The 23,873-nt window shown below is 37.6% G+C and overlaps 1 protein-coding gene across 6 annotated transcripts in view; it reads left to right on the top strand.

The window, feature by feature from the left end:
* The window catches only part of Ask1 (apoptotic signal-regulating kinase 1), a 129,814-nt gene that overhangs the window by 99,004 nt on the left and 6,937 nt on the right, over nucleotides 1-23,873 (top strand). For 5 of the 6 annotated variants that reach the window (XM_067759328.1, XM_067759329.1, XM_067759327.1 and 2 more), the window contains 8 exons: nucleotides 10,343-10,503; nucleotides 18,898-19,792; nucleotides 19,862-20,203; nucleotides 20,266-20,466; nucleotides 21,484-22,085; nucleotides 22,144-22,320; nucleotides 22,396-22,922; nucleotides 22,988-23,294. In XM_067759328.1, the coding sequence (XP_067615429.1) occupies nucleotides 10,445-10,503; nucleotides 18,898-19,792; nucleotides 19,862-20,203; nucleotides 20,266-20,466; nucleotides 21,484-22,085; nucleotides 22,144-22,320; nucleotides 22,396-22,922; nucleotides 22,988-23,294 (3,110 nt within the window). In that variant the 5' untranslated portion in view covers nucleotides 10,343-10,444. The remainder of the gene's footprint in view (nucleotides 1-10,342; nucleotides 10,504-18,897; nucleotides 19,793-19,861; nucleotides 20,204-20,265; nucleotides 20,467-21,483; nucleotides 22,086-22,143; nucleotides 22,321-22,395; nucleotides 22,923-22,987; nucleotides 23,295-23,873) is intronic. The other variant, XM_067759326.1, reaches the window with a different exon arrangement.

Raw genomic sequence — 23,873 nt, 5'->3', positions numbered from 1 at the left:
CATTGTTCAGAATAGGAGGAAAGGGAGAAGTGAAAAAACTCACAAGGAATTTTTATTTAGAATACGAGGAATGGGAGAAGGGAAAAAACTCGCACGGAATTTTCGTTTAGAATTGGGCTGATGGGTGGTATCATGTGAGGACACAGATTACGTTTGTCGGGGTTGATTCTGGACAAGTAAGAGTTTAGCTTGTTACAGTATGCAGAACGATGTTGGGCCAGGGTGACTCGTGTTTCCCTTGGTAGTGTGCTTTCTTCTTCTGCAAGAGTAGGATATTGTATATTGATAAAAGGGTTCACCAGGCGCGTCTTGGCAAAGGCGTTTACCGATTCTGTGTGGATTTTTCTTATGGCCTCCTTATGCTTGTCTGGATTAAACGGCTGTATTGGCAGATACCGAATCTTATCATAGTGGTTATAGAGATAGGCGCAACTCTCTAGAAGACGCAATTTTTGCTAGGTTGTCCCGGTTTGCGACAATTTAGCAAAAACTAACTATTCAGCATTTCCTTGTGCTCTTTTATGTTGAGCTCTTTGGCCTCACTATGTAGGTGATGTTCAGAGGTAAGGAGCAGGGACGGAAAATAATTTTTATTTCTTTTTTTGGAGTCGAAAAAGTCCTGGTCAAAAAATTTTTCTATGTGAAAATGTTTGACTTCCCAGGTATCCCTATAGCAATATCATGTCAAATCATGCACCCTTTTTATTTTTCGAACTTTTTCCATAAAAGTCTACATATATCTAATATACCTATGCGAATTGCGTGCGAATGGACGTGTATTTGGAGCTCGTAAATAGAATAAACATTATTAAGTCTGTGTGCTTTGATAAGCACTAAAAATTGGTGAAACTAGCAAAGTAGTGACAGGTGATGTACCAGCATTAATAAAGTGCCTTTCTTGTGAGATTCAATTATATTTAATTTAAATAAAAAGGTGTAACTGTTAAGCAGAAAATGGAAGAGTGCGGGAAATGTCGCAAAAAAATAAGAGGGGAAACAGGTGTAAGATGTGAGGGTGTGTGTGCGTGTGTGGTAAGGTTTACCATAAAAACATTGCGTGTGCATCTATCGTGCAAGGTTGTAAACTTTTAAGATTTATTTGTGATGATCGCATGACTTATGTTTCCAATGTTGATGAGGCTTTAAGGGAAATCTTAGCTATTTCAGAGGTAAACAAAGTAAATTTGAAAGAGCAAAAAAGCGAAATTGAAAAAATGTTGAGTGAGCATAAAAGGGAAATAAGCGCTTCCATAACTCACAACGAAAGAGAGATGAAAATAATAGTAGAAAAAATCTATAAGGTGAACTCAGAAAAATTAGAGTTAATGAAAAAAGGAGAATGCTTGTGCTTAGAAAATAAGGATAAACTAAGTAAAGTTAGTATACCGAATGAGGCGTTCACTAAGCAAAAGGATGAAATTATTAATGAAGTTAAAAAGGTTGCTAATATCCCTAATGAGGCATTTAATAAACAGAAAGAGGAAATTATAAAAGAGAATGAAGGCTGCAAATCAGAATAAAGGTTTTGATGGTGGAAATGTTTCTACATATGCCACTGTTACAAAAGGCATCCCTCCAATTGTTATTAAGCCCAAAGTGAAACAAGCCATTGAGAAAACAAAAACGGATTTAAACAAAATAGATCCATCCCATATAAATATAGGGCACAAAACAAAAATAATGGCACGATAATTATAAGCGCTAATACAGCAGGCGACAAGTACAAAATTAGAGATACGCTAACAGAAAAGTGCGATAAATATATGTATAATATAGCTGAGCCAAAAGTGTATTTTCCTAGAGTTGTGGTAGCTAATATTAGTGCAGAGCATACCGAGAGCGAAATAGTTAGCCGGATCCTTGCGCAGAATGATACACTGAGGGAAGCTAAAAAGAAATGTATTACAATTAAACGCACTAAAAAAGAAAATAGAGGACAACATATTAATGCAGTTATAGAAATAGAGCATAAATATTATGAGGCCATCCTGAGACATAAGAAAATTAATGTTGGATGGGATCGCTGCCCAGTTTATGACGGTCAAACTGTAAAAAGGTGCTACAAATGTTTAGGGTTTAACCACATAGCTGCCAATTGCACTCTGAAACAGAGATGTAGATGTAGTCTGGGAGAACATGGGGCAGAAAACTGCAAGGAGAGCATGCGCATTAATAAATGTGGTAATTGCGTAGATGCTAATAATCAGTTAGGTTTTGAGCTCAATATAGACCATAACATAATGAGCCATGACTGCCCAGTTTATCAAAGGAAGCTTAAACTGGAAAAACAACGAGTTGGTTTTTAGCAACCAAGACGTACAAGCCCAGTAATAAATGTTTTTGATTTGAAATGTGTCTACTTGAATATTTGTAGTTTGTTAGCAAATAAAGCAGAGCTCGAAAAAATGATAGAAGAAGTTGATCCGGACATTGTTTTATGCTCAGAAACACGTATAACTTCAGATATTCTTGATTCTGAAATTAATATTGCACCGTATACATTAATTCGCTGCGACTCTCATAGTAGACATACGGGAGGGGTCATTTTATTACTGAAAAAGGAAATCAAGTACAAAGTCAGGTTTAATCGATCAATTGATAGAATTCTATAGTGTGCTATAGTAAAATTAAAGCAAGTGGACATTAAGTGGCAAATAGGTGTGTTGTACCATTCCCCAAGTTCTAGTGACAGTGAATCTTTAAATCACGTAGAGAGTATTTTATCAGAAGTATTAGAATCAGGTACGAATTCCCTTCTAGTTGGAGATTTCAATATAAACTTAAATATTAACTCTTCGAGTAGCTACAAACTGAATGAAATTTGTGCACGTAGCGCAATGAAACAAGAAATAAATTTCAATACAAGAGTAGCGGAAACTTCTCAAACAAAAATAGATTTATTATATGCAAACGCTGATATACTGTCTTGTGTAAATCTTGAAGACCACAGAATATCCGATCACGAAAATATTTGATTTGCTATAAAAGTAAGTAATTCAAACCCATTACGAAGAGTCATTTCATCAACATCCTAGGAGAATTATTCTGCCGATAACTTGACCACTCTACTGAGGAATTGCGATCTCAGTTTAATAAGAAGCATGAATGTCAACGACATGGTCAACTATATAAATACTTGTTTACTAGATTGTATGGGAGTACTAACGTTTGAAAAAAACAGTACGGTAAAGTTAAGAAATAAATGGTATGACGAAGAATTGACAGAATTGAATAAACTAAAATACCGGTTGCACTCACAAGCTAGAGCAACGGGTGACTATACCGAATATAACATGGTCGCGAAGTACTACAAAAAACTAATCAAATTTAAAAAGATTAAATACATGGAGAATAATATTGATATCAATAGTTCAGATAGCAAGCTAATGTGGAAGCATCTTAAGCATGGTGTAAACTTAACGGGGCCACAAGAAAAGATCTTGACGGTGATCGTAAAAGGTGTGACATATCATACACCTCGCGATATTGCTGAAGCATTGAACTCCTTCTTTATAGATAGCATTGTTGATATAAACAGGAAAATTGAAGTTGTTAAAAGTCAGAACGACTTCCAATTTACAGATAGGTCAAGTTTAAAATTCGAAGAAATTACGGTTGAGGATGTTACACGTATAGCAAAAAGGTTCAAAAATAAAACTGTGGGGAAAAATTTACTTTCAGAAGGCGTAATTAAAGATTCGGTATCGTACATGGGTTTCTTCTATGCAATCGCTATAAACAAATCCATGACTACTGGAATAGTGCCAGACATGTGGAATATTTCAACAATAGTACCAATTAGGAAAGTAAAAGATTCAATAATGGCAGAAGAACTAAGGCCGATAAATACATTGCCGAACATAGAAAAAATTCTAGAAATTGTAATAAAAAATCAACTGCTTAATTACTTAGAAAATAACAAAATTCTTATAAAGGGACAATCCGGTTTCCGAGAAAGGCACTCTTGCGAGATTGCGTTAAATTACGTCATATCTAGCTGGAAGGAAGAGCTGAGCCTAAAAAAACATATAGTAGCAGTTTTCATTGACCTGAAAAGAGCGTTCGAAGCAATTGATAGGAATATAATGCTCGATAAACTACAAAAAATTGGTATTAGGGAAAATGAGTTGCAGTGGTTTAGAAGCTTCTTATCAGACCGGAAACAAGGAACAACCATCGAGTCAGTAGTCTCATCCGAGGCACAAGTGGACATAGGTTTACCACTAGGGTCGGTATTAGCACCAATCCTGTTCAACATTTACATATACGATATATCATCAGCACTGAAATATAGTAAAATCAGGTTGTTTGCAGATGATGCGCTACTTGAAGTAAATGAAACGGACATTGAAGTGAATGACACGGCAACAAAATGCAAGAAGATTTGGAGTCATTCCATTAATAAACTCAAGCTTAACGTTAACAAAACTAAGTTCATGGTTTTATTTAGGGCGACCAATAAAGAATCACTTAATTTAGACCTAAAAATAATGAATACGAACATTGAGGATGCCAAAATTTTTAAGTACTTAGGGATCCTGATTGACAATAAACTGAGGTTTACGTATCATATTGATTATATTGTTGCCAAAATGGGCAAAAAAATTGGATTTTGGAAGAGATCGTGTAAACTTATTAGTAAGAAATATAAGTTGAAAGTATATAGATCTATCATAGAACCGCACTTCTTATATTGCTCTACAATATTCTTTATTGCCAATGAAACACAAGTAGACAGGTTACAAATTATGCAAAAGAAAGCTATGAGATTTATATTGAAAGTGAGGTACGACACTTCCATAAAGAGTATGCTTGATGTACTAAACTGGTTGAGTGTGAAACAGTTGATATTTTACCATAGTATGAAATTTGTATTTTATATCAAGCTTGGTAAATTACCAGCCTACCTAAGTGAAAAACTTGTCTATGTGAATGAAACCCATTCTTACATAATCAGGGAAAATAATAATTTTAGATTACCTCTTCTCAAAACAGAAATGGACAAGCAAAATATATTTTATAGACACAGAGGAACCTTATGCATCAGGTGAAAAACATATATCGCTCGCAATCAAATTGGGAAAGAATTCCTGAAAATATCGTCCCAGACAAACAGTTGGAGTGTTCATGTGAATCACGTATATTCCTAAAACAATGATATATTATAGTTGGTTGTGTTTACATAAAAGCTAGTACAGGCAGGATTGGAAACACGTCCTTTGCAACCGTCCGGTAAGAGTGGCTCGTTCTGCTGAGCTGCTACCTTTTGGGTTGACCGGAATCAAATGCATTCCGTCAGCATAAATAATAAAACTGTGTAATCATACGTCTTGGAGTAGGGCAGGATTTAGAACACGTCCTTCCAACCTCCCAATGAGATGACTCCAAGACTCGCCCGTTGGGACCACCAGTTCCCGTGCTGATCGGAATCTCATGCATTCCGACACCCCAATGCTATAAATCCTATTATTATTAAAATGTATTTATAATTTGTAATAATCTAAGTTTTAGGCTTAAAACGCCGCAATAATAAATAAATAATAATGAAAAGTAAAAACTGTATTTTTATTTTTTGAGTCCGATAGAACTAGTTAAACTCGGACTTTTAAAAATAAAAGTCCGGAAATAAAAGTTTAATCCGGACTTTTATTTTTTAAGGCCAAAATAAAAGTCCGGCTTTATAACAAAGAAACGGCTTATCCGAAATAAAAAAAAAATTTTAAGTCCGAAAATAATTTTTATCTTTATCCCAATATATATTAAAAGTCCAAAATTAATAGTTTTGCAAGGAATTATATTATAAAAGGAATAACAGTTTCCGCCCCTGGCAAGGAGACATCCAGTAACAGTCCTGATAGCAGTCCTGTAGCCTTTTCCGGTGTGTATTTTTAAGACCAGGCGACCAAACTGGTGACGCGTAGATCATGAGCGGCCTGCCAATTGCTTTTTATGTGTTAGCAACGATTCTTTATCTTTCCCCAAGTGCTGCCGGCAAGCGGCTTTAGGATTTTGTTGCGATTTCGTACTTTAAATACAATTTCGGTGGCATGCGCCTTAGAGGTGAGAGTATTATCGAATGTTACTTCTAAGGTCTTTGGATGACTGACAGTCCGTAGTGTCACACCATCGACGTGAATGTCCAATATTTGCCTCATCTGTTCCTTCCACGTCGTAAACAGAGTGGCCGTGGATTTTTTCGGTAATAATGTCAGTTTGCGCGAGGGGAAGAAACTAGAAAGACGGTGAGAGCGCTGTTAATTTTAGAAACTAATTTATCTATTGAAGGGCCATGCCCCGTTGCCACAATCATGCAGTAGTCGGCATAGGAAATTATTGTTACTCTTTCTGGTGGGGAAGGGAGCTTTGATATGTAAAAGTTAAATGAAAGCGGGAATAAGACACCACCCCGTGGTACCCCGTGTATAGTTATCCTAGGCTTTGAGGTTTCGTTCCTAAGTCGATTCGACGCTTGCCTACCATTCACATAATTTTCGGTCCATCCTTTTAGACAAGAGGGAAGGCGCGAGCCGTCTACGTCTTCGAGTAGCGTTCCGTGGTTTTGTGATCGATCAGCGGAGACGGCGGACCATATCTTCCTGGAGTGTGACGCAATCTCAAGACGCAGGGCTAAGTTTATTGGCTGACCATGGCCAGAGCATTCTCACATCAAATCCCTCAAGCCAGGTGAACTGCTAGGGTTCATCAGAGATGTCGGCTTGGATGAGGAGCTGTGAAGGAGCTAAGGGTACAATAGACCAATGGTCGCAGTGCGATCCTCAATTATATATCTAGCTTTCCATGGTTGACTGTGTCAAAAGTTTTTGGCAGGTCGAGTGCCACGAGCACCGTCCTGATATGGGGATTTTCCTGATTTAGTCCGTAACTTATCTGAGTGTTTATCGCGTTTAGCGCGGTGGTAGTGCTATGCATTTTGCGGAAGCCTTGTTGATGGGTGACTAGGCGAAGATTCGCCGTGAAATGAGGGTGCAGGATGGTTTCTAATGTCTTCGCTACTGGGGAAAGAAGTTATATCGGTCGGTATGATTCGCTTTCGTTAGCTATTTTCCCAGGCTTCAGCCGTGGAACAATCCTTGCCATTTTCCATTATTCGGGTATGACAAAGAACTTCAATGACAGGTTAAAAACGAGCGCTAGATACTTTATTTCCTGAGCTCCAAGGTTTTTTAGCATTGGCATGGCTGTTCCATCTGGGCCTATTGATTTAGAGGGCTTGGCCTTTGGGATGGCTTCTTAAACCTCTTGCATAACATCTGGCCTTGTCTACCCCACAGTGCATTACAAATTGTCGGCAAAAGGCGCTCGCGCATTACTTCGAATCCGACAAAGTTTTATAGCCGAAAGTGATGGAGACTTTATCATTCTGTTATGTTAGATTGGACAAGGATTTGACGGCTGACCATAGTTTACCAACACCCGGAAGAGGTTGCAGTTCCTTAGATGCTCCTCCCATTTGGCGCGTTTGTGTTCTCTCACCAGTTGCATAATATCCAAGTTGAGATTTCTAATATGAGAGTCTCTAGGGTAGAATTTTCGCGCTAGGTCACGTTCTCTTGGTAAGTTTGCACTTCATCCGGGAAATGGGATATGATATCTTGTATTTTTACTTACTTAATTGGCGCTTAACCGTTTAAACGGTTATGGCCGTCCAACAAGGCGTGCCAGTCGCCCCTTCTCTCCGCCCACCGGCGCCAATTGGTCACACCAAGGGAGTTTAAATTGTTTTCCACCTGGGCCTTCCAACGGAGTGGGGGCGCCCGCTACCTCTGCTTCCATAGGCGGGTTCCGATAGAAACACTTTCTTGGCCGGAGCGTCATCTTTCATTAGCATAACATGGCCTAGCCAGCGGAGCCGCTGTGTTTTAATTCGCTGGACTATGTTGATGTCTGCGCAGAGCTCGTACAGCTCATTGTTAAATCTTCTTAGGTACTCGGCATCGCCAACGCGTAGAGGTCCATAAATCTTTCGATTAACTTTTCTCTCGAATACTCCCAAAGCCGCTTCATCTGCTGTTGTCATGGTCCATGCTTCCACATCATATAACAGGACGGGTACGTTAAGTGACTTGTAGAGCATGCTTTTAGTTTGCCGACAGAGGGCTTTACTTTTCAGTTGCCTACGTAGTTCAAAGTAGCATTTATTGGCAAGAGTGCTTCTTCGCTGGATTTCAGAGCTGATGTTGTTGCTAGTGTTGACGCTGGTTCCCAAATAAATTTAGTCTTTTACTATTTCGAAATTATGGCTGCAATCAGTAGCGTGGTTGGCAAGGCGCATATGCGCTGACTCCTTGCTCAATAACAGCAGGTACTTCGTTTTGTCCTGATTCACCATCAAACCCATCTGTACCGCTTCTTTTTCCAGTTTGGAGTAAGCAGAACTAACGGCGCGGGTGTTTAGGCCGATGATATCAATGTCATCAGCATACGCCAGTAATTGCACGCTTTTATAGAATATTATTCCAGAGCGATTAACTTGTGCAGCTAGTATAATTTTCTCCAGCATGAAATTAAAGAAATTGCACGATAGGGGTCACCCTGTCTGAAACCTCGTGTATTCTACCGGCCAAAATAAAGCGTGCCGAAGTTGAAGCGATGACCTTGCGGAATGCTCGTCTTGCCGGTCATCAGTCGGAATGGGAAGAGCAGCAAGAAAATGTATTTGTGAAGGTTGTGGTCAGATGCTGAAATAAGCTTCGGCTGTCATTCGACGCAGTTTATGAGCCCTGCGATGACGATAGAAATGTCTAGCGAGCTGTGACAACCACCTGCAATTCGAGTGGGGACATATTTTTTCATCGTGCAGAAAGTCGTATTTTCTATTTGCTGTGCTAGCTGCCTGCCTCAGGTATCGACTGGCAAGCTGAATTGCTAGAGGTTGTGGTGAGCGTTGAAATCGCCAAGAATTTCGCACTGAGTGCACTTATATCAGGTCGATAGCCATTTGGACAGCAGTTGGCAGGAGGAATATATGTAGATGTTAATTATTTCTAGGTCAACATCAACTGATCGGATGGTTATGCCTTGACTTTCTAAGGTTTTGTCCCTGCGGCTAATATTGGGTTGAAATAACTATATTGCACGATGCGATGGGTGATAAAGACAATGCCACCACCATTGCCCCTTGTGCGATCTTTCCTGTGGATGTTGTAGCAATCGCAAGTTCGGAGGTCCAATTTGGCAGTTAGCTTTATTTTTTGATTTGCGGCTATACGGATATTATTTTTATTCATGTAGTCAACTATCTCTGCGATCGAAGTCGTCTCGCTTTGAGTTGTAGATGGCTGGATACGCCTTGAAGGATTTAAGCTTTGTCGCGTGTGCTGTCCGATTGCTGCTGGAGAACCTGGTGTCGATGGATTGGTACTTGTGTTTTGGGAGCACGGTGTAACGAATGTCTCGGTCGGACGGTTGCCATTTTTAAACCGGGATCATCAATTAAGGTGCCATCGGCGAAGGAATGAACTGGTTTGGAACGATGTCGGTCGCGTTCGCTGGAGGCGCGAGCGGACAGTTGATGTGGCCTATGGGCAGCATTGCTGCGAGAAGGTGGTGAAGGTATGCTTAAGAGTGAACCGCGGGACGTCCTTGGACACGAACTTCAGGGAGCCACTGCTACAACAGCAAAGTTTTGTAGACATTTCGGGGACCACGAACCTTGAGGTCTAACTCAGAACAACACGAACGGTCATCTTTTACACGTGACACACTGGCATGAGTATGACCGTCTGAGGTAGATCCTTGTCCAACATATGCAGGAGAACCTCAGCCTGGGACCGGGGTTAAGTTCAATACCATCCCGTAGCAGGAGGGTATGGAGCAGCCCAGCTGCAAGGAGCTCTTCGAGGATGACAATTTGTGGGAGGGACGAAACAAATTAAATGGTCGGAAAAAAATGCCGATTCGTTCCTGTACATAGAACCGGCTCCCGTGTGTTTCTTTTCGTTAACTGAGTTAAAAATATAACCACACCTAAAAGTCGACTATTTCAAATACCTCCGTGAATGCTAGTTCAAAGGCACCTTTTCTTAGAATTTGTTTAAACAAACTACTTTCCAAGAGTTTTGAAGTAGTGCGTTATTAAATATAATTATGAGATGAGGCGCAAAGAGTTCTGAAATAGGGCGTTCTTGAAACAAGTTCTAAAGATGAGATAAGGCGTTTTCTAAATGGTAGCCGATTTAGGTTGATATTGCACTCGGCGTCGAAATATGGCTCAAAAACGACAGCTGCTATTCGAGGTCTCTGAAATAAGGTCAATTTAATCAAATTCTGAAATGGTGCGTTTTGAATAATTAAAACATGTTTTTTTGTAACTCTTTTTCAGCTTTCCTGTGCCAATTATCAGTTTCTATCATATAAGCTCAATGAAGATACCTCTGCCTGCTATTTAACAAATTTCAACAAAGAACTGCCAGCAGATACGAAAATGCCAACGTTACTATCACGTCTCAAGCGTCTCCTACAAGATGTTGAAATTCAATCCAAGTATGTAACCTAGTGTGACCGTTATTTTTTTTTTTTTTTCCTATTTTCACTTGGCAAACCTCTTAGATTTATTCCAAATTAGAAAAAAATTATATATAAAAAATTTTAGATCGTTTGCATAATTATTGGTCGTGCCTTGAGCCCACAAAGTTTACTAAAAATGCTATTTTTCTCACTATGACTCGCTTTAATTGTTCTTAGCTTCAGTAATATTTATTTTATAGAAAAACGTTATTCACAAATATTCTAGGGACATATCTGATGAACAATGTTGCTCTGTATTAGTTTTCTTTAACATTAATATTTAATCCAGAAAAACCCCAAATTAAAAAATAACAGCGCATTCTTTGTCTGATGATTATTTATTTAATTAAATGGTGTAATTATAAAAAGTTTTGTAATAAAATCTCCTTCGTGCTCATAGGAAATTGTTTTTGATAGTTTTTGACTACTTGCAATATGTATTGTTTTTGTTCCGCTCGTTCAGCTGTATCGTTTACCACGTGAATGTCATTAGGAATTTGAAGAGCAGTTTTAATATTACTATCCGCAGACCATAAACTTTGATAATTTTTGAAAAATGCTATAAATGTTAAAGCGAAGAAAAAATCTTTTTGTCTGAGAATAAATGAACTGATCCATTCCGCCTCCATTAACATGCATAACAATTAAATTTTGAATTGAGACGCGTTTTATCTCTGCAAAAATCGTTGGATCATGTGGTCCACTGGAGTACTTACCATTATACTCCACTGTAATGCAGCAATGGACCAACTCATGTTTCTACACGAACATATTGTAAGCCGATCATTGCTCGTTGTTAACAATTGTAATCACTACACGATGTTTATTGGGCTGTGGGTACTCCATGGATTACTCTGATGTAATGCGGTGGTGGAGTATATGGTCCAGTCCTAGGACATCGCAATGTTAATTGGACCATATTTTTTGTATGAATTGTGGCTAATTTTGGAGTACTCGGTTGGTCCATAGCGAGTACTCCATACATGCATGCATGGAATACTCGCGATTTTTGCAGGGATCTCTTCATCTAAAGTCTCACGACTCAACGCCTTCACCATCTCTTTTTTTGACTCAACATAAATACTGTTATCAAAAAATACTAAAGCCACACATTGAGGACTCAAGTACCATACGTGGTTTTTAAATTTGTGTAATGCAACTTGAGATATATCAGCATCAATTATTTTAAAAGAATCCTGTTTTTTCAAAAGCTGGAAATCTTTGTATGGTGCCTGTGCAGCAGAAGGGGCAGAGAAACTGTTAAACATACTGAATTCATATTGCAACTCTGCAACCCACATATTTACTAAATGATCAACTCTGATTTATTATAAATTTATGTCATTATAATTTATCCTTCATCGATTACTCTTTCACTTGGAATTAAACTGTATTACTGAATAAACGTGTGTCGTTTTACTCTGCTTCTACGGACTTCAAGTAAGTAATTATACAACAGGTTATGGACCACAGCTGCTAAAACCACTACGCAAGAAAAGCATGAAGATGAGTTCTTCATTATATTCTATCGAGAAATTAAATGACTCTAACTACGATTCATGGAGTCTGCAAATAAAAAGTGTTCTCGTTCATCAAGACCTGTGGAACGTCGTATCGGGCGAAGAAGCCAAACCAATTCCCACTGACAAGAATGAAATCGAAGTAAAAAGTTGGAAGCTCAAAGATGAAAAAGCATTAGCTTCTATAATTCTAAGTGCAACACCGTCGCAAATCACTTATGTGAAAGATGCGGTATCGGCAAGTAATGCGTGGACTACGTTACGTGAGCTACATCGTCCAAGAGGGCCAATTCGCAAAGTTACCCTTTTTAAACAACTACTTGCTATGAGAATGAACGACACAGAGTTCGTGCAACAATATCTGTGTAATTTTTCATCAATTGTGGACAAATTAGCAGAAATAGGAGTCAGTATCCAGGAGGAATTATATGCAATAATGTTACTCGCTAGTTTGCCCAAGTCATATGAAAATCTTGTTGTTGCGTTGGAAAGTAGAGACGATTTACCCAAACTCGCTGCATTAAAAATAAAATTGACTGAAGAAGGCGAACGCAGAAAAATCACGCGAAAAGAAGAATCACCTGACAGCAAGGTTGAAGTATATATGGCGCGAGCGGACAACGGAAAAAGAACTTTAAAAAAGAACAATAACAACAAACAAGATGCTAGCACAAAAAAATCGTACAAATGTTATAATTGCGGACGTAGAGGTCATTACGCGGCTCAATGCAAAGACAGAGAATCAAAAAGAGATCAAAAGCAAATGTCATTCTCCGTGCTCAAACCATCGACCTCAAACATGCTGCGATCCAACATTTGGTGCGTTGACAGCGGGCAGCTGCAATAGAAACGCATTTACAACTTTCCAAAAATGGAGTGAAGTTATCACACTTGCTGGAGACAATACAATTAGAGCAGAAGGCATAGGCGAAGTCAAGTTAAAAACTCAATCATTTGAAATAACTCTCAACCATGTTCTCTATGTGCCTGGAATTCAATGCAATTTTATTTCTGTTGGAAAAGCAGTGCAAAATAATTTGACAGTCACATTTACGAGCGAATTTGTCAATATAATAAACACGGACGGACAAATTATATTAAAAGCGAAAAAAGTAAATGATCTATTTTTATATGAAGCAGAAGGTAAAAATCTATTTATTGCGAACAGTTCTAATGTCGAAGCCATGAAATGGCATAAGCGGTATGACCATTTAAATTTTGGCAGCCTTAAACATTTGGTGGAAAAAGAAATGGCGCTTGGAATGAAAGCCAAAATAGTTGAACGTTTAGATTGTGATATTTGTTTAAAGAGCAAATGCTGTGTAAAGCCATTTTCGAGTGCGACAACTAGGGCAACAGAAGCATTGGAAATTATCCATACTGACCTGTGTGGTCCGGTGAGTAAAACATCAAATGGTGGCGCTCGTTACTTTTTGACATTTATTGACGACTGGTCAAGATTTGTTTTTGTATACTTTGTTAAAAGTAAAGATGAAGTCTTTGAAAAATTTAAAATGTTTCAATGTTTTGTTGAGCGACAAACGGGGAAGAAAATAAAGATTATTCGCTGTGATAATGGTACTGAGTTTGTAAATAAAGCTTTTGATGAATATTTACAGAAACTCGGAATCAAAAGACAGCTTACTGTTCCGCATACGCCTCAACAAAATGGTGTGGCTGAACGATTCAACCGCACACTCTTGGAGATGGCAAGATGCATGATGATCGGTGCTAATGTTAACGAAACATTATGAGCAGAAGCAATAAATACTGCCGCTTACCTGCGTAATAGGTCGCCAACAAAGGCATTTGATGAAAAAACTCCGTACGAATTATGGTTTAAAAGAAAACCAAATGTATCAAACCTTAAAATATTTGGCTCTATAGCTATAGCACTAGACAAAACACAACATAGCAAGTTCAAACCAAGAGGTAAAGAATATATATTGGTAGGGTATTCAGTCCAAAGCCTATCGTTTGTTTGAAAAATCTACAGGCAAAGTAATTATTAGTCGAGATGTGTATTTTATAGAAAACGCTGATGTAAGAGAAAACGTTGATTTGGAAATTGTAACTGTTTCATCTGGTGCAAATGGCATGAATATCGATACACCGAAAGTTAATGAAAATAGTTTGATTGTCGACACACCTCACAGTAATGAAAATAATTTGAATATGGATGCATTTAAAAGCACTGAAAATTTAGATTGCGTAGAAAATGAGCAAATACATGAAAGCGGCAATGAAATTGAGTTGATAGAAGAATGTGCCGATAGTGGTCGTGATGTGAGTGACACAGATTGTCAACCTAAGATAGGGCCCGGCCGTCCAAAAATCGTACGTAGTGGGGTTAAGGGAAGACCCAAGAAACAATATAACGTTCTTAATTTTATACGTGCGGATGATATTCAGATCCCTCAAACAGTGAGTGAGGCTTTGTCAAGTGAACACTCTCATGAGTGGTGGGAAGCTATGCAACGTGAATACAGCGCACTTATAGATAACGAAACGTGGCAGTTGGCGGAATTGCCAAAACACCAAGAAGCTATTGGCTGTAAGTGGGTGTTTACACTTAAGCTCAATAAAGCTGGCGAAGTTGAAAGATTTAAAGCGAGGCTTGTGGCAAAAGGTTTCGCGCAAAAATATGGCATAAACTACAAGGAAACTTTTTCTCCGGTAGTACGCTACAAAACAATTTGGATGATGTTCGCATTAGCCGCAGAGCACGAGCTCCATTTACATCAAATGGATGTTTCCACAGCTTATTTGAGAGCGAATTAAATGACAACGTTTATATGGTACAGCCAGAAAAGTTCATTAATAAAAATTTTCCCAATCATGTTCTTAAGTTGAAAAAATCGCTTTACGGACTTAAGCAGAGCGGACGTCAGTGGAATATAAAATTAAATAGTATTTTAAACGATATTGGTTTTCGACGATGTGAAAGTGAACCGTGCTTATACACAAATAATCATGATGGTAACCTAATTTAATAGCTGTGTACGTCGATGATTTACTCATTGCAGGTTCTGACGTCAATGAGGTGACAGATATTAAATCGAAGATCTCAAAGAGAATTTATGTTAAAGACAAGGGGCCGGTCAACTATTTTTTGAGTATGGAAGTAGAACGTAACGGAGACACAGGTGCAATTGGTGTTAGTCAGAAAGCACAAATAAAGCAACTTTTAACTCAGTTTGGATTGGAGACGTGCCGTCCTGTATCTACGCCATTGGAGCTAAAATATCAAGTGAAATGCGAAGACTTTAACTGCAAAAGGGTTGATGCCTCAAAATACCAATCATTAATTGGCTCACTAATGTACATCGCTATATTAACACTGCCTGATATTTTCCACTCTGTGTGTAAGTTAGCGCAAAGGAATTCAGATCCACATGAAGAGCATTTAACTTCAGCTAAGCGAGTTCTAAAATATTTGAGCAAAATATTAGACATGCAACTAAGGTATAAAAAAAAACCGGGAAGCCGATAAACTGTTTTGTCGATGCAGATTGGGGAGGCGATGCAGTCGATCGTAAATCGTACACTGGTTATACGTTTATGTAAGCAGGAGCAGCTTTTTCGTGGGAGTGCCGCAAACAACCAACAGTGGCACTCAGTAGCACTGAAGCTGAATATATGGCATTGTCTTCGGCTGCAAAGGAAGCCATATATTTACGCAAGCTACTGAAAGAGTTGAACTTGTGTAAGGACGATCCGATAACAATTAATGGAGATAATTTGAGCGCTATGCATTTAGTCAAGAACCCTGTATATCACAGCAGAAGCAAACACATTGACATACGTTATCACCATGTAAGAGATGCTTATCAGGATGCTCAAATACGACTCGAGTATTGTAGCAGCAACGAAATGATAGCAGATATATTCACAAAAAATTTATCAAAGATAATTCATGTAAAGTTAACACAAATGTTAGGCTTAAGCTGAATATCTTTTATTTTAAGTAAATATGTGTTTTGAGGAGGAATGTTAAACATACTGAATTCATATTGCAACTCTGCAACCCACATATTTACTAAATGATCAAATCTGATTTATTATAAATTTATGTCATTATAATTTATCCTTCATCGATTACTCTTTCACTTGGAATTAAACTGTATTACTGAATAAACGTGTGTCGTTTTACTCTGCTTCTACGGACTTCAAGTAAGTAATTATACAACAGAAACACATCTCTGCATATCTTAAAAAAATAAAAATACATATATTACGCAAAGCTTTCCCATATTTTACTGCCAAATGAAATTCACGTCGAAATAAAAATATATTTAAGCAGTATATAGCTTTTGCCATCCATCTCGCCTGGTGGACAGCCCCAGGGGCGCGAAAATCTGTATCGCGAATAGGTGGATTCTCGCCAAGAAATATTAGTGTTAGCTCAATAAACTCCCTGTAATCATCTCTTGGCTGTTTAGTTTTGATCGCATCGTTCACAACTTCAATTATTTTACCTTTATCGACTGTTAAATATTTTTTGACATCATTATCTTCCATTCTAGACTGATAATTATTTTGGTTAATATTTGCCCATGTATTTTTAAATTGCTCAAATATTTTTACATTTGGGCTTTCGGGTTTGCTCATCTTAATTTCAAATACACTTTTTAATACGACTTCCAAAATGTGGTGACGGCAAGGTAGCCAAAGAAGCTGATTTTGAAGACTGTGTTCAAAAGTCGTACAGGTTCCATTAAAACGGCCGGTATTTACGGCTTTTATATGATCTTGAAGTCCCCATTCAAATATAGCTTAACAAACAGCAGACGCCTGCTCTCTTCCAGTTCCACTTTTAAGTGCGGGCACTTCAAGTAGTTGCTCCGTACGCCCGCATGAAATTATGATTGAAAGTCTGTCAACTTTTCATTCCCAGTGAGAGCTGGTAACAGCTTTCCGTCCTAGTGCAAACAAATTGCACCAAGTTCGTTCTTGTTGAAACGTTCTTTTATATTTTTGAACTGATCTACTCGTATTTTTCCCTTGCATTATGTATAGACATTTTATTTATAATATAGTTTTGTACTTCAAGACCAACTGCTTCCACCACAGATATAATTAAATGCACGGCTTTTCGATCACTGACCTTGCAAACATCTAAAGCGGCTGCAAGTTTTGGAGTCATTATATTTTTAAATCCTCTCATTTTTTTTGGCTGGCGTTGGCATTACAGCTTCTGCTCCCAAGGCCCGCTAAAAAGGAATTAAGTGTTCTGGTTATAGTTTTGTAAGTAACCCTGTGTGTTTCAATTATTTCTCATCTTTTACTTATAATTTATAACTGTGAACTTACCTCATATCACAGTACAAATGAATATATGTTATACTATATTAAGAATAATATACGATTTCTTCTTACTAGAAGCAGGTAATGCACGATCACTTTGTTCTTTCCGTTTTAAATGATTTTGTTGACGTTCTTCCATTCTTTCTTCACTTACTCCTGTTTTGTAATCGATGACATACATAAACCCCGGTCTACCTTTCTTTCTTTGATTCACCAAAAATAATTTGTCCTCTGAATTTTTAATAAGGTTCAGTGCATTTGCACTTTCTATATAAAATAAGTCATCTAACTTCGGCGTCCACGCCTCTTCTCTCTCTCTCTCTTTGCGCTTCCGATTTAATTTTAGAATTTTTACTCACTTTCCTTCATGCATTATATAAATATTCAAGTTTTGTTATGCAGTGTTGCTTGGTTCTAGTGGGGATTCGACCTTTATATCAAAAAATATTCACTTCTTCGACCACTAATTTAGCAATTTCACGTAAATTTAATTTTACTGCTCATAAATTGAAAAATAATACCTTCATAACTTCTTTATTAGAAGGCAGTTTACACCCACTTAAGGAAGGAGAAAAATAGCCTAACAAATGAATTTTTTCACGCAAAATTCTTGATGACATGTCTAATTACTTTCAATGCACGACAATAAATGAAATATATTCGTCTTTAAGTAACAACAAAAATAACATTCTGCTCTGCTACTCAGTAAGAACTAACGGTAAACTGTTGCACTACCCTGCAAAAATCGCGAGTACTCCATGCGTGCAAGTATGGAGTACTCGCTATGGACCAAACGAGTGCTCCAAAATTAACCACAATTCATACAAAAAATATCGTCCAATTAACATTGCGATGTCCTAGGACTGGGCCATATACTCCAGCTCCGCATTACATCAGCGTAATCCATGGAGTACCCACAGCCCAATAAACATCGTGTAGTGATTACAATCTTTAAAAACGAGCAATGATCGGCTTACAATATGTTCGTGTAGAAACATGAGTTGGTCCATTGCTGCATTACAGTGGAGTATAATGGTAAGTGCACCAGTGGACCACATGATCCAACGATTTTTGCAGGGTAATTATGTGTTGCAAATAAGTATATGAAAATATGTTCGTATGCATAGAATGCGAAGATATGTGAAAATTTCTCTGTTATTTTTTAATTCGGTTTTGTTGGATTAAATATGAATGTTAAAGAAAACTAATAAAGCAACATTGTTCATCAGATATGTCCCTAGAATATTTGTGAATAAAGTTTTTCTATAAAATAAGTATTACTGAAGTTAAGAACAGTTAAAGCGAGCCATAGTGAGAAAAATAGCATTTTTAGCAAACTTTGTGGGCTCAAGGCACGACCAATAATTATGCAAACGATCTAAAATTTTTTATATATAATTTTTTCTAATTTGGAATAAATCTAAGAGGTTTGCCAAGTGAAAATACGAAAATAAAATTTGTCCACATAACTTGCGGTCACACTAATGTAACCTCCTTTTTTCAAATATATCAATAATATTTGTTATTAATCCTTTTATTTCAGAGCTCATATGCGCGAAAAATTTCTAGCTGATCTACGCTCAGCACGTGAAACTTACGGTGCAAATGCACCGAAACTACAAAGAATTCTGCATGAAATGCGCAAACGTTTAGATGATGCGCATGTGCTATCCGGCGAAGTGGTTCACAGTTTTATGTGTTCACTGCGCGATGTACAAGATTATGATGCAATGGTGCGTTTAGTTAGCGACTTGCGTAATATACCTAATACAAGGAAATATGTTGAAACAGGAAATATGAGCTTTTTATATGCTTTCGCTTTGAATCGGCGAAATCGTAAGGGTGATCGGGAGAAAGCACTAGCCTCATCGCTAAAAGCGTTAGAAAAAAAGGAAAACGAATTTCCTGATATGTTGTGTTTGTGTGGCCGAATCTACAAGGATATATTTGTGGAATCGGATTATGAGGATAAAGATAGTCTAAAAAATGCAATAAAATGGTATCGCCAAAGCTTTGAAGTGCAACCAAATGAGTATGCGGGTATTAACTTAGCTACTCTGCTTGTCATTGATGGAAAGGAGTTTAGTAATACCGAAGAGCTGCAAAACATTGGCATTACATTGAATAATTTAATTGGTAAAAAAGGAAGTTTGTCATCCATTACTGAATATTGGGACGTCGCAACATTCTTTGAGATTTCAGTGCTTGCCGAAGATTATGCGAAAGCAATACAAGCGGCAGAGTGTATGTTTAAATTGAAGCCCCCTAATTGGTATTTGAAATCGACAATCGGCAATATTTTATTAATACATCGTTTTCGTAAGAAACCCGAAGATCGCATTTACTCTGTGGAAGAGCAAATTTTTCAATTTTGGATGGATTTCTTTATGGTGGCCACAAATACGGAAGAACTGAATAGCGTGCGTATGCCGATACTTGTGAGTATGCTGTTGTTTCTGCAATTTGAAGAATTATAATCTCTGTATGTTTAACAAACATTTTCTTAGATACTGGAACCACAAAAAATTTATATGCCCAGTTACGTTAACATTAATATGGATGCTGATGAAAAATCGATACAAATTATCAATATTTGCTTGGCGCATTCAAAGAATACATGTAAAAAAGTGCATGATTTTGTATTTACCGCCTCACAAATAAAATCTGTGAGTTTGTACAAGCGCGATGATCGATGCGCTTACTTGTATGTACATCACAATTCAGATGATTTTCAAATTTATTTCCCTTCAACGGAGTGTCGTCAAAAATTCTACGAGTTGATATTGGAAATGGCTTCCGATCAAGAGGTTTTCGTGAATTTAAATGTGGATGAAATGCGACAAATTGAGGTGCGGTATTTCAAATAGAAATTTAGTCTATACTTACAAATTTTAAATAATATTTTGTTTAGTATGAATATGATTATGATGATCAAAATCGCAAGATAATTCTCGGTAAAGGTACATATGGTACGGTCTATGCGGCGCGTGATAAGCAAACTCAAGTTCGTATTGCTATAAAAGAAGTGCCAGAGCGAAATTCACAAGATGTACAACCATTGCATGAAGAAATCAAACTGCATTCACAACTAAGGCATCGCAATATTGTACAGGTCAGTAACTTCAAGCAGTATAACTGATTTACTTATCTATTATTATATGATGTTGTTGTTGTTATAGCGATAAGTACACTCACCGAAGTCCTTGGGGGCTGTTATGATATTGATGGTCCTTTGCCGGATGTAGATTCGGTACGTTCCGTTATCATGTACCATTAAGGTGCTAGCCCGACCATCTCGGGAACAATTTGGTAGGACCACATGAAACCTTCTGGGCCATTATTATTATTAGCTTCTTTATTTAGCCGTAGCTATTTAAAGCTTTCAGGTACAGTTTAGTAATACAAAATCGGTAATCTTAACAATAGCTAATTGGCTCATTGTGAGCTATAATGTTCTCTAATATGATATATTATCAGTCTTTTAAATACATTAATATTTCTTTCCTTTTTTATATTGCTTGGCAATTCATTAAACAGTTTTAGACCTTTATACATTAAAACATTTTGTGCCTTATTAGATTTATAAAATTTAATTCTAAATTCATTCTTGTTCCTTAAGCCGTAAGCGACAGATCTCCTACATATGCTATTTGGCTCGTTAAGTACTTTGGTAGTAGGTCATATTTCATTTTAAACACAAAAAGAAGTACGTTCATAATTGATCTTTGATTGATATTTAACCATTTCAGAGTTTCTAACATATATGTGATTGGTGTCAGCACTCTAACTGATTCACAAGTAGCTCCGCAGTAAAGCTTTAGACTTAGTTACCTTTTACTAAACTATGAACGCCGGTTCATACGGTACATTATGGCAACAAGACAGTTTTTAAATCAATTTTGGAATCAAAGCTTACATTTTGGCTGTTCTTTTCGGGACATGAATCAGCCCATCGATCTCGGAACGTGATTCACGACTCCGACCAAATAGGCCAAAGTGAAGGAAAAGCTAAAGATTGATAGAAATATCATCATCAAATCCTCCTAGCCTTTCTTTTATGTATTCTTATTTGTTCGTAGCTATTATGCTTATTCACAGTCTTTAATCGTTATTTTTTGTATTTCAACAGTATTTAGGTTCCGCATCAGAGGATGGATTTTTCAAAATTTTTATGGAGCAAGTACCTGGTGGATCACTCTCCGATTTGCTAGAAAAGAAATGGGGCCCGTTGAAAGACAACGAGTCCACAATGGCATTCTATTCGAAGCAAATACTAGAAGGTCTGAAATATTTGCATGAACAAAAAATTGTTCATCGTGATATAAAAGGTGACAATGTGTTGGTGAATACCTACAGTGGCGTGGTGAAAATATCCGATTTTGGTACCTCAAAACGCTTAGCCGGTATTAATCCCATGACAGAAACATTTACCGGTACATTACAATACATGGCACCCGAGGTAATCGATCAGGGATTTCGTGGTTATGGTCCCGCAGCCGATATATGGTCATTTGGTTGTACGAATGTTGAAATGGCTACAGGTAAGCCGCCATTTATTGAACTGGGTTGCGCGCAAGCGGCAATGTTTAAGGTGGGCTACTATAAAAAACATCCAAACATACCTGAAGAACTTTCAAATATGGCGAAACATTTTATTCTGCGCTGTTTTGCTATAAGCGTTACAGATCGACCAACAGCAGCGCAATTGCTAGAAGATCCCTTCCTTAATGAGTGAGTAGTATTGGTGTGAAATTCAATAAATTTGGCAAGTAAATTTTAACTATATTAGTCGTTTATCTTTATTTAGCAAACAGCGCAAACTACGTTTAAATCCGCCATCTACAACTGAATTTGGACGTAGTATATCAGTACCTGCCGATCGTTTAGTAAATAAGTCACCATTGCCTATCCTTATGAGTTCAATTAGTGCTGGCACATGTAATACTCCAACAACACCAGAACTAGAGTGAGTTTGGCAAAGTCTACTTATTAAAAATGTTAGAACTTCCTTTATAACTTGTACCTGTTTTCTTTTTTTTAGAATAACGCACTCGTCTTCCGTGGATATCGATGAACGTCGTAATTCGTCCGGTTTTCTATTGTCTCCCGAAATTGAAGCTTCCACACCTTCATTACGCACAAACCCAAGTGAAACCAGCGAGACTGATGGTTTTTATCGTTTAAAAAAAGATTCACAACGTCGCACAACCTTATCAAAAGTGTTGAAAATGGATGAAGATAAAATATGTAATTTATGGTTGGAACGTATACAAACGGATCATAATACAAGTGTGCTCATAACGGTTAAAGAGTTACAAACTCTTATACGTGGATTGCGCGAGTATATTGTTAATGAAAAAGAGAAACATTTAGAGGCTACATTAATGGGATTGAAGCAATCGTTGAACGACGATGTTGCCGTCGATCATTTACATTTGGCACTGTACGGTTTTCAGGATGCTGTTGTGTCAGTATTGCGTTCACATTTTATTAAACCACATTGGATGTTCGCTTTAGATAATTTAGTTAAAAGTGCTGTTCAAGCAGCGGTGACGATTTTGTCACCAGGTAAATGCAAATGTAAATTTAAAACATATTTGAAATATGAAATAAATTGTCCACTCCATTTACAGAGCTTGGCGCCAATTTAGCTGGTAAAGAATTATCCTGCAATGATGACGAGAGCGTGCATAATCCACAACATACATCAACTGATAGTCAGGAGAAGATAATTGCTGACCACACCATAGTCACGGCAGTAACTGAAGAGGATGGTGCTAATTTCGCACCCAGTGAATGTGTTCGCATCTTGCGCGATATGAAAGATAATGATAAACATTTTCAACGTCAGCATTTGCAACAGCAAAAGCAACAACTTAAGGCGTTACAAAATATAAGCAAAGAGTTGGCTCATATTTATTCGGGTAGAAGAAAAGCGAGGTGAGCTTTATTAATTGAAGTTAATGATGAAAGCATGGGGGTTAGGTTTGCGTTGCTTACGACTGCCACACTTGCGGCCAACAGTGTTGTTGTTGTTGTAGCGATAAGGTTGCTCCCCGAAGGCTTTGGGGAGTGTTATCGATGTGATGGTCCTTTGCCGGATACAGATCCGGTACGCTCCGGTAACACAACACCATCAAGGTACTAGCCCGCCCATCTCAGGAACGATTTATATGGCCACATAAACCTTCATGCGATCCCTCCCTCTTGACCCCAAGTTCCATGATGATTTTTTTTCAATAAACAGTATTTTGAGTTGGCTAAACTTGCGTATGTAACACATGGGTTAAAGTGTACAGCCGAGTTATTTGTTTTTGTGTAAAACGAAACTATTTGTTTATTAAATTTGTTCTGAATTCGTTTTAAAAAAGGAGACTGAAATAAATTATTTTTACATTACTATTTAAAAAAAAAAAATCAAAGGTAACAGTCTCTGGATAGGTAGGTAGGTAGGTTGAACTGGCCGGTCCATGAGGACCTCACATAGACTGATTGAGTCCGTAGTGTTACCAGAAGTTT

The sequence above is a fragment of the Eurosta solidaginis genome, chromosome 1 (assembly GCF_040869045.1).
Source record: "Eurosta solidaginis isolate ZX-2024a chromosome 1, ASM4086904v1, whole genome shotgun sequence".
In the NCBI taxonomy this organism is placed as follows: Eukaryota; Metazoa; Arthropoda; class Insecta; order Diptera; family Tephritidae; genus Eurosta; species Eurosta solidaginis.
This window is presented reverse-complemented; position numbering and strand designations above follow the sequence as displayed.